Genomic DNA, 11976 nt, shown 5'->3' with positions numbered 1-11976 from the left:
CACCATGAAGCTGACTCTCCCTCCAGGATGCTCAGTGGCAGGTCGGTGTAGGCCAAAGTCCTCTTTTTTTTTGCCACAAATTCACCTCACTGCTTGATCTGGCTCACAGGCCGGAAGGAAGCCTGTTGCATCCTTAGGGAACCTGAACCGTGGAATGAAAACTGTCGTATACACCACAACATCAACCTGCACTGGGACTTTGCTGTCACTGAAGAAAGACAAGAAGAGCTGCAGTGCCTCTTGCTCCTTATCAGCATGGCGTTGAAAGACTGCTGCTCAGGCTGAAGTTGGCATCCCCCAGCACCACGGGTACAGATATGGATCAGCAGTTGGGACACGCGCGCCCTGTAACTTCCAATTAATACTTGGAGTTCCCCTCTCGAATCTTCCATCTGTGCAGCATATTCCAGCAGATTTTCCAGCCCCCTTGCAGCTGATCCCTGCCCCTTGTGTCAGACACCCGACTCTGCACAATGCACTCTCCAGATCTCGGGCTCTCCGATGCCCGCCCTCACAGGTCTGTTGGATAGCACTGGACTTGTCGGACGCTGACACTAGCCCAGAGGAACCCTGTGGGTCGTGAGCGACAACCAGACTTCAGCCAATGGGGAAAAAAAGCAATTTTAAATGATTTCTGAGCCTAGTCATGGAGATAGTGCTATTTTTGGCAAGTACTGGACAGATGTACAGGATCAATAAATGAGACCATGTCCCGATGAAATGGTGCTCTCAGCTGGATTGAAGACAGAAACAGTGATCTTGTAAAAGGAATGTTTTCTTTTCAATTTTATTCAAACCTAGTTCCACATACACAACCCACCCAACCAAAGCCAATTTCAGTGTCCTACCAACATCCAACTATAATCAGAACCTGGGTCCATCTTGGCCTGTTTGCCCTGTTCAACTAAGCCAATGGGGAAGCCCAATAATATTTCTTAGATTAACTGTCAGCCATTTTAAAACATAAAAACTAAAAAGAAAGGAATTTTTCGGGATCAGCACAGTCATTATATAACCCGGTCACAGTTTATCACTGATTATTCTCCTGTGACAGGAGGGAGCATTTCAAATATTTTATCAACTCAAACGGAGGAATGTCGCCTGAATAAATAACATTTTTAAAAAGATTCTTCATCTCCAATTCTTCATGAAAAAGCAAATTTTGTTTCCTGGAGTATTTTTGTAAACGATAAAGCCTCCAGATGATAATATCGAACGGCAACATTCCCACCTAACACTGCGGGTTAAAACTCAATTTCCATTTTATAAATTCAGAGCACATCATTCTAAGAACATCCTAAAAGTTTTCACCAATTCTCAATACAACTAGTGTAACGTTACTGATTTAGTCTCAATGGTTCGGTTTTAAATATTAAGAATTAAAATTCAATTTCATAAATTAGTTCTGAAAAACTCAACACCCCCCCATCCAAAGGGCCGACTTTCGACGTAAGAAAAAATATAAGACAAAGTTGCTTTCCATAAGCTTGATAATTGTCATGTGTCATAGAGGAAGCCGCAATGCTGTCTTCAGAGTCACCGTGCAGAGCTGATCCAGCTTTTCAAAAAAGTCCTTGGCATCAGTCTTCATTGGAGTTTTGTCTTTCTTTACGCAACAGAGCAGATAACAGTCCAATGGGTGTGATTCCCAATATGCACTTTCAGTGGCATGTATCTGTGTCCTTTTTGGGGGCTGGAGTTTCAGTGCTGTTTCTTGACTGCACTTTTGTAATAACCAAAATGGTGATCTCTCTCCAGACCAAGCCTTCCCTCGGAACAAGGCTTCATTAGGCCAGACTTGAAGCGGCCAGCTTTACTGAGTCCACGCACTGCCATTAAAGTATAGTATCTGCATAAATCAATGGGCAGTGCATTCGACTGGCTCCAGAAAGCCCGGGACAGTTTGTGCCTCTGTTCCTCGAGTTTGGTCCAAGAAGTAGACACACGTGTGTGTTGTGGTTTTTTGGTGAGCTTGCGCTCAAAGGCCAGTATTGGTTTTCTTGGGCTGGAGAGGGATACCATATGTTCAGAGATCCCCAGCAATGTATAATCTTAATCCAATATATTCTATGCCAAAATAAAATCCTGGGGGATAAAATATATTACTGCTAGATAAAGAACATACAAAAGGTGTTTCAGCATGTGATGATTAGAAATAATGAGAAAGAACAGCAGCAATTGAATGGGTCACAGAGCTGGGCCAAGCAGATGCTTACAAGCTCTGAGGTCTCATGGCGATGGGGGGATGCCACAATGTCTAAGGTGGTGCACGATTATTATGACCAGAATGTCTCAATCGGAAAAGATTCCAATATTCAAACTCAAGGTCCTTGCCTCTGGTCTTCCTGGCTTCCGTGAAGTTCGTTCGTAATTCTGCGCTAACCAGCAGCTAAAAAAAAAAAGACTTTCGGAAATGCGATGAGAGGAAACAAATTGGATTTAGAGAGAAAAGTGTCTTTGTAGTTAGAGTGTGTCAAACGCTTCTTCAAAAGGGATCCTCCCCCACGTGGCTCGGTAGTCAGCTAGATTGCCTGTGGAGCATGCGTCCGCTGGTTTATGTTTTTTTTAAAGTGCATAGAGAGAAAGTTTCAACCCTCGTTCGGTCCTTTTGCTGTTTTCTTGGCCTGAGAATCCCACATCCCTCGCTTGGAGTGAAAATAATGATAGAAGTTCCTGAGACGCAAACGTTCTACCTCAAGGCCACTCTGAAGGACCCTGGAAGACAAAAACCAAAAAGGCTTTTCAAAGTGTATTCAGAATTAATTGTGATGTGGAGATGCCGGTGATGGACTGGGGTGGACAAATGTAAGGAGTCGCACAACACCAGGTTATAGTCCAACAGCTTTATTTGAAATCACAAGCTTTCGGAGGCTTCCTCCTTCGTCAGGTGAGTCACTCACCTGACGAAGGAGCAAAGCTCCGAAAGCTTGTGATTTCAAATAAAGCTGTTGGACTGTAACCTGGTGTTGTGCGACTCCTTACATCAGAATTAATTGCCAGTGCTGCTGCTGACTCGTAGTCAATGAATGGGCGATGCTTTCTCTCAGTGCATTTTAAAAAAAAAAATTATTTAGAAAAAAAATCACTGATGAAGTTGCTCCCTAAAGTGTCCTCTACATAACTTCACTTGAAAATGTCCTTTCTTGATTAGACTGGCCTGCCCCTCTGTGCTATCTTTAGAATATACTCTCTGACTTCCTTCCATTTGGTGGTGTGTCTACTCACACTCTCCTCCCTCTGAGCCACTGCTCGAGCTCTCTGCTCCCACTGTTCTGAGATTCAGGTTCCACTGCTGACCCACTCTCTCTCAGTCTCCGACCTCCACTGTCACACTCTTTTTCGACATCATTGCTGGCTCACTCTCTCTCTCTCTCACTCTCTGGGTCACCGTTGTTGTTCCCTCTCTCACACTGGTCTTCTGTCCCTCTCTGGCACTGCTGGCTTACTCTCCCTCTTCCTGAGCCATTATTGTCCTCTTCTCTCACACTGGTCCACCCTGTAGCTGAGCCACTGCCCATTTTACAACTGGTCCGTGCTGGTGTTTACGCTCCATACGCGCCTCATCCTACCTTTCTTCATCTCACCTTATCAACATATCCTTCTATTCCTTTCTCCCTCATGTGCTTATCTAGCTTCCCCTTAAATGCATCTATGCTATTCGCCTCAACTACTCCTTGTGGTAGCGTGTTCCACTTCTCACCACTCTCTGGGTAAAGAACTTTCTCCTGAATTCCTTATTGGATTTATTAGTGACTATCTTATATTTATGGCCCCTAGTTTTGGACGTCCCCAACAATTTTTTTTTATTCGTTCATGGGATGTGGGTGTCACTGGCAAGGCCAGTATTTATCGCCCATCTCTAATTGCCCTTGAGAAGGTGGTAGTGAGCTGCCTTCTTGAACCGCTGCAGTCTGTGTGGTGAAGGAATTGGAAACATCTTCTCTACATCTACCCTTCATAATTTTAAAGATCTCTAACAGGTCATCTCTCAGCCCTCTCTTTTCTAGAGAAAAGATCCCCAGCCTCTCAGTTCTGGTATCATCCTTGTAAATCTTTTTTGCATCTTCTCCAGTGTCCCAATATTCTTGTTATAATTGGGAGACCAGAACTCTGCACAATACTCCAAGTGTGGTCTAACCAAGGTTCTATATAAGTTTAACATAACTTCTCTGCTTTTGAATTCTATTCCTCTAGAAATGAACCCTAGTGTTTCGTTTGCACTTTTTATGGCTTTGTTAACCTGCATCGTTACTTTTAATGATTTGTGAATCTGTACCCCTAGATCCCTTTGCACCTCTACCCCGTTTAGACTCTTATTTTCCAAGGAGCAAGTGGCCTCCTTATCCTTTTCTCCTTTTCTTTTGCCACTTCCACCACCAACCCCCTCATCACCACATAACAAGAATAGCTCCTCTTTTCACTGTGCAGTGATGTGGTTGTGAAATCAAGGGCGAGCACACCTTTCATAATCAGTAGTGTGCCAATGCAGGATTAGGCCTTAAAGCTAAATCCTTAGAAAATTACGTTCATTGTATTTAATTCAAAGTGCGATGGCACAAATTAACTTAAACCCAAATGTCAAAGGAGAGTACAAAATAGAAATGAGGCAAACCCATTTCCTCTGCTGACTTTACCTGTCCAGCAGCTCCCAATCCTCTCCACCCCATCGGTCCCGGAATTCCTCTGTGTTCATTCCTCCGATCTTGTCAAAATCGCTTTTAAAGATTCCAAACAGTCCAAACCCGTTTACTTCCCAGTACCCTTGACGATGCAAAGAAGAACAGGAGTTAGTGTTTGGGACACTCACCTTGATGTTAATGAACTGCTGAAAGAAAACTAAGTGGACTAATTATAACTGGCGCACAGACTGAGGAGCACTTCAAGCTTGGCTAATAATAGTCCATCAGTGTCGAAGTGAACGAGGTGATGTGGTGACATAAAAGAAACATAACTGGATGAGGAATGTCTGTTATTGTTTTTTTTTTCAGTTTTCCCTTAAAGACGTTGACCCCTCACTGGGGATAAGGTTCTCCAGTTGCCATCAGCCCTCTGATAAGAACATAAGATATCTCACTCAAGTGACCATTCCTCATGGGTGAGCCTTGACATGGAGGCTATTTGAGCATGTGGACACCAAGGCCAAGCCTGATCCTGCCTTCAACTGACATCCACATGTGCGCCTTCCAACAGGTTAGTCATCAAGACAGGTACTTTGGATCATTCCCCCCCCCATCACTAGCCCAGGAGCTCTGAGCCCAATTGTCATGCCGCTGAGGTTGCCCTGGCTGACAGCAGCTGATGCAGCAAAGATGGGGGGAGGAATTAAACCTGGGACTTTCTGGTTTGCATGGCTGGGTGTCACACTGGGTACTTCCCACTGGGCCATGGATCGATGAGCATTTTCAAAACTGATTTCCGGGGCCTGTACTTCATGCTTTGAAACTAAATTAACCGACACCATCCGGTCACATGTTTATTAGTCACCATGAATATAAAGATTAGGTGGCACCAAATTCAGACCGTGTGGGTGATACTTGCAGCAAGTACCTTCACTGGGGAAATAATTGAAGAAATTCGCCTACCAATTGTGTCTGTTCTGTGTCTAACACTGTGATAATCAAACAGCTTCAAAAAATGGGGTCGCAGCTCTTCACTTTAACAGTCTATTGTGCAAATCTGCAATTACAGCCACAAGGAGATTTCTTTTCCACCTGTCATGAAACTCTAGAGCCGCAGGCTGTAAGAGAAAGATGAGGAAGGCACAGGATAATAAATCACTTGTCGTGTAAAACTGTTTCCTCGCTGTAATGTGTAATATTACAATTCTGCAGCTAGAATAAGCACTACATTAGAAAGTGCCAGATTGAAGGGTCATCAATCCCCAAACATCATCAGCTTCTGTCGTTCGGGAGCAATACTTTCCCTTTAGCAGAAAAGAATCCAAATATCATCCACTGCAATTGAATGTAGCAGTTTAATACGTGATCCCCCTCACTTGCACCCCATCCTCCACCAAGTTTCTCCCATCTTCTTCTTGCTGGTGTACAGCTCCACAGGGGCCGTCTGCCCTTCTGCACATCATCCAATTGGCATTCTTAACCTCTGAGCCTAGAAAGTGCATATCACCAGGCTATTCCACTGTGGGGGGTGTCACAGCTAAGCCATATCCTGTCCACATTTTAAAAATTATCCATGTGGATGTAAAGCCAAACTTATTGTCCATCCCTGGATGGCCGAAGAAGATGGTAAACTGTTGCAGTTCTTGTGGTGATGGTGCTCTTATGATGGTGTTAGGTAGGGATTCTGCCCCGGCAATGATGAAGGAAAGGCGATACATTTCCAAGTCGTGATGGTGTGTGCTTGGAGGGAATATGGAGGTGATGGTGTTCCCATGATATTGCTTCCCTTGTCCTTATTGGTGGTAGAGGCTGCGGGGTGTTGTTGAAGTAAGCCCAGTGAGTTCCAGCAGGGGTCACTAGATAGCAATAGGGGCAAGCATCATGGTTGATGGTTGAAGCACAGAGCGCACTGCGAACAGAGTGGGTTGTGAACCGAGTGGGAACTTGAGAATTTGGTTAGAGCGGGAATTAGGTGTAAAGGGGGAAGGAGGTGGTAAATTTTTTTTAAAAGCGAACAAAAACCAAAACAGACTAAAAAGTAATTATCTATAACTAAACATATAACTTAGTCAAGAGTTGCAGCATTGAGCCCCAGGGAGGAGCCCCAGGTACCAGTACAGGAGGGGAACGGAGTGGAGAGAAGCAGCGCTGAGCCCCATGGAGGAGCCCCAGGTGTCAGTACGGGAGGGGAACGGATTGGGGAGAACATAGGAACAGGAGTAGGCCATTCACCCCTCGTGCCTGCTCCGCCATTTGATAAGATCATGGCTGATCTGTGATCTAACTCCATATACCTGCCTTTGGCCCATATCCCTTAATACCTTTGATTGCCAAAAAGCTATCTATCTCACATTTAAATTTAACAATTGAGCTAGCATCAATTGCCGTTTGTGGAAGAGAGTTCCAAACTTCTACCACCCTTTGTGTGTAGAAATGTTTTCTAATCTCACTCCTGAAAGGTCTGTCTCTAATTTTTAGACTGTGCCCCCTACTCCTAGAATCCCCAACGAGCGGAAATAGTTTCTCTCTATCCACCCTATCCGTTCCCCTTAATATCTTATAAACTTCGATCAGATCACCCCTTAACCTTCGAAACTCCAGAGAATACAACCCCAATTTGTGTAATCTCTCCTCGTAACTTAACCCTTGAAGTCCGGGTATCATTCTAGTAAACCTACGCTGCACTCCTTCCAAGGCCAATATGTCCTTCCGAAGGTGCGGTGCCCAGAACTGCTCACAGTACTCCAGGTGCGGTCTAACCAGGGTTTTGTATAGCTGCAGCATAACTTCTGCCCCCTTGTACTCTAGTCCTCTAGATATAAAGGCCAGCATTCTATTAGCCTTATTGATTAATTTCTGCACCCGTTCATGACACTTTTATTTTTATTTGTTCAGGGGATGAGGGCATCGCTGGTGAGGCCAGCATTTATTGCCCATCCCTAATTGCCCTTGAGAAGGTGGTGGTGAGCTGCCTTCTTGAACCGCTGCAGTCCGTGTGGTGACGGTTCTCCCACTGTGCTGTTAGGAAGGGAGTTCCAGGATTTTGACCCAGCGACGATGAAGGAACGGTGATATATTTCCAAGTCGGGATGGTGTGTCACTTGGAGGGGAACGTGCAGGTGGTGTTGTTCCCATGTGTCCTTCTAGGTGGTAGAGGTCGCGGGTTTGGGAGGTGTGGTCGAAGAAGCCTTGGCGAGTTGCTGCAGTGCATCCTGTGGATGGTACACACTGCAGCCACTGTGCGCCGGTGTTAAGGGAGTGAATGTTTAGGGTGGTGGACGGGGTGCCAATCAAGCGGGCTGCTTTGTCCTGGATGGTGTCGGGCTTCTTGAGTGTTGTTGGAGCTGCACTCATCCAGGCAAGCGGAGAGTATTCCATCACACTCCTGACTTGTGCCTTGTAGATGGTGGAAAGGCTTTGGGGAGTCAGGAGGTGAGTCACTCGCCGCAGAATACCCAGCCTCTGACCTGCTCTCGTAGCCACAGTATTTATATGGCTGGTCCAGTTAAGTTTCTGGTCAATGGTGACCCCCAGGATGTTGATGGTGGGGGATTCGGCGATGGTAATGCCGTTGAATGTCAAGGGGAGGTGGTTAGACTCTCTCTTGTTGGAGATAGTCATTGCCTGGCACTTGTCTGGCGCGAATGTTACTTGCCACTTATGAGCACAAGCCTGGATGTTGTCCAGGTCTTGCTGCATGCGGGTTCGGACTGCTTCATTATCTGAGGGGTTGCGAATGGAACTGAACACTGTGCAATCATCAGCGAACATCCCCATTTCTGGCCTTATGATGGAGGGAAAGTCATTGATGAAGCAGCTGAAGATGGTTGGGCCGAGGACACTGCCCTGAGAAACTCCTGCAGCAATGCCCAGGGACTGAGATGATTGGCCTCCAACAACCACTACCATCTTCCTTTGTGCTAGGTATGACTCCAGCCACTGGAGAGTTTTCCCCTGATTCCCAGTGACTTCAATTTTACTCGGGCTCCTTGGTGCCACACTCGGTCAAATGCTGCCTTGATGTCAAGGGCAGTCACTCTCACCTCACCTCTGGAATTCAGCTCTTTTGTCCATGTTTGGACCAAGGCTGTAATGAGGTCTGGAGCCGAGTGGTCCTGGCGGAACCCAAACTGAGCATCGGTAAGCAGGTTATTGGTGAGTAAGTGCCGCTTGATAGCACTGTCGACGACACCTTCCATCACTTTGCTGATAATTGAGAGTAGACTGATGGGCGGTAATTGGCCGGATTGGATTTGTCCTGCTTTTTGTGGACAGGACATACCTGGGCAATTTTCCACATTGTCGGGTAGATGCCAGTGTTGTAGCTGTACTAGAACAGCTTGGCTAGAGGGGCAGCTAGTTTTGGAGCACAAGTCTTCAGCACTACAGCTGGGATGTTGTCGAGGCCCATAGCCTTTGCTGTATCCAATGCACTCAGCCATTTCTTGATATCACGTGGAGTGAATCGAATTGGCTGAAGACTGGCTTCTGTGATGGTGGGGATTTCGGGAGGATGCCGAGATGGATCATCCACTTGGCACTTCTGGCTGAAGATGGTTGCAAACGCTTCAGCCTTGTCTTTTGCACTCACGTGCTGGACTCCGCCATCATTGAGGATGGGGATGTTTGCAGAGCCTCCTCCTCCCGTTAGTTGTTTAATTGTCCACCACCATTCACGACTGGATGTGGCAGGACTGCAGAGCTTTGATCTGATCCGTTGGTTGTCGAATCACTTAGCTCTCTCTATAGCATGCTACTTCCGCTGTTTAGCATGCATGTAGTCCTGTTTGTAGCTTCACCAGGTTGGCACCTCATTTTTAGGTACGCCTGGTGCTGCTCCTGGCATGCTCTTCTACACTCCTCATTGAACCAGTGTTGATCCCCTGGCTTGTTGGTAATGGTAGAGTGAGGAATATGCCGGGCCATGAGGTTACAGATTGTGCTGGAATACAATTCTGCTGCTGCTGATGGCCCACAGTGCCTCATGGATGCCCAGTTTTGAGCTGCTAGATCTGTTCTGAATCTATCCCATTTAGCACGGTGGTAGTGCCACACAACATGTTGAATGGTGTCCTCAGTGCGAAGTCGGGACTTCGTCTCCACAAAGACTGTGCGGTGGTCACTCCTACCAATACTGTCATGGACAGATGCATTTGCAACAGGTAGATTGGTGAGGACGAGGTCAAGTAAGTTTTTCCCTCGTGTTGGTTCGCTCACCACCTGTCGCAGGCCCAGTCTGGCAGCTATGTCCTTCAGGACTCGGCCAGCTCGGTCAGTGGTGGTGCTACCGAGCCACTCTTGGTGATGGACATTGAAGTCCCCCACCCAGAGTACATTCTGTGCCCTTGCAACATGGAGGAGGACTGGTTCATCAGCTGAGGGAGGACGGTAGGTGGTAATCAGCAGGAGGTTTCCTTGCCCATGTTTGACCTGATGCCATGAGATTTCATGGGGTCCAGAGTCAATGTTGAGGACTCCCAGGGCCACTCCCTCCTGACTGTATATCACTGTACCGCCACCTCTGGTGGGTCTGTCCTGCCGGTGGGACAGGACATACCCAGGGATGGTGATGGAAGAGTCTGGGACATTGGCTGAAAGGTATGATTCTGTGAGGCTATGTCAGGCTGTTGCTTGACTAGTCTGTGGGACAGTTCTCCCAATTTTGGCACAAGTCCCCAGATGTTAGTGAGGAGGGGACCTTGCAGGGTCGACTGGGCTTGGTTCGCCGTTGTTGTGTCCGGTGCCTAGTGGTCCGTCCGGTTTTATTCTTATTATGACTTTTCGTAGCGAGATTTTACAACTGATTGGCTTGCTAGGCCATTTCAGAGGGCAATTAAGAATCAACCACATTGCTGTGGGTCTGGAGTCACATTTAGGCCAGACCGGGTAAGGACGGCAGGTTTCCTTCCCTGAAGGACATTAGTGAACCAGATGGGTTTTTACGACAATCCGGTAGTTTCATGGCGACTATTACTGATACTAGTATTTTAATTCCAGATTTTATTTAATTAATTGAATTTAATTAATTAAATTTAAATTTGCCAGTTGCCATGGCGGGATTTGAACTCATGATGCTGGATTACTTGTCCAGTAACATAACCACTATGCTACCGTACTTCAATGATCTATGTACCTGAACCCCTTGGTCGCTTTGGACATCCACTGTTTTTAACTTTTTATCATTCAGAAAGTACCCTATTTTATCCTTCTTTGATCCAAAGTGGATGACCTCACATTTGTCTACATTGAATTCCATTTGCCACAGTTTTGTCCATTCACCTAATCTATCAATATCGCTTTGTAATTTTGTGTTTTCATCTACACTGCTTACAATGCCACCAATCTTTGTGTCATCGGCAAACTTAGATATGAGACTTTCTATGCCTTCATCTAAGTCGTTAATAAATATTGTGAATAATTGAGGCCCCAAGACAGATCCCTGCGGGACTCCACTAGTCACATCCTGCCAATGTGAGTACCTACCCATTATCCCTACTCTCTATCGCCTTTCGCTCAGCCAACTTCCTAACCAAGTCCTTACTTTTCCTTCGATTCCATGGGCTTCCATCGTAGCTAACAGTCTCTTATGTGGGACCTTTTCAAATGCCTTCCGGAAGTCCATATAAATAACATCCATTGACATTCCCCTGTCCAATACTTTAGTCACCTCTTCAAAAAATTCAATCAGGTTCGTCAGGCATGACCTACCTTTCACAAATCCATGCTGGCTCTCTCTGATTAACTGAAAATTCTCGAGGTGTTCAGTCACCCTATCCTTAATTATAGACTCCAGCAGAAGCAGTGCTGAGCCCCAGGGAGGAGCCCCAGGTAACAGTACGGGAGGGGAACGGAGTGGAGAGAAGCAGCGCTGAGCCCCAGGGAGGAGCCCCAGGTAACAGTACGGGAGGGGAACGGAGTGGAGAGAAGCAGCGCTGAGCCCCAGGGAGGAGCCCCAGGTAACAGTACGGGAGGGGAACGGAGTGGAGAGAAGCAGCGCTGAGCCCCAGGGAGGAGCCCCAGGTAACAGTACGGGAGGGGAACGGAGTGGAGAGAAGAAGCGCTGAGCCCCAGGGAGGAGCCCCAGGTAACAGTACGGGAGGGGAACGGAGTGGAGAGAAGCAGCACTGAGCCCCAGGGAGGAGCCCCAGGTAACAGTACGGGAGGGGAACGGAGTGGAGAGAAGCAGCACTGAGCCCCAGGGAGGAGCCCCAGGGAGGAGCCCCAGGGAGGAGCCCCAGGTGTCAGTACGGGTGGGGAACGGAGTGGAGAGAAGCAGCACTGAGCCCCAGGGAGGAGCCCCAGGGAGGAGCCCCAGGGAGGAGCCCTTTTCCCATTCACTAAGAACAGAGAGAGTGAC

General features: G+C 47.0%; 1 protein-coding gene across 2 annotated transcripts in view; it reads right to left on the bottom strand.

Moving 5' to 3' along the window:
- Positions 1–759: 759 nt before the first annotated feature.
- The window catches only part of b4galnt4a (beta-1,4-N-acetyl-galactosaminyl transferase 4a), a 659811-nt gene continuing 648594 nt past the window's right edge, over positions 760–11976 (bottom strand). The window contains exons 19-20 of one of the 2 annotated variants that reach the window (XM_067993694.1): positions 4635–4761; positions 760–2715 (exon numbers count right to left, since the gene is read on the bottom strand). In XM_067993694.1, coding sequence (XP_067849795.1) covers positions 2589–2715; positions 4635–4761 — 254 coding nt within the window. In that variant the 3' untranslated portion in view covers positions 760–2588. Of the gene's footprint in view, positions 2716–4634; positions 4762–5676; positions 5738–11976 lie in introns of those variants that run through there. The other variant, XM_067993695.1, reaches the window with a different exon arrangement.

The sequence above is a fragment of the Heptranchias perlo genome, chromosome 12 (genome assembly GCF_035084215.1).
Source record: "Heptranchias perlo isolate sHepPer1 chromosome 12, sHepPer1.hap1, whole genome shotgun sequence".
Lineage (NCBI taxonomy): Eukaryota > Metazoa > Chordata > Chondrichthyes > Hexanchiformes > Hexanchidae > Heptranchias > Heptranchias perlo.
Note: the sequence above shows the minus strand (reverse complement) of the source record. Positions and strands in the feature narration are given on the sequence as shown.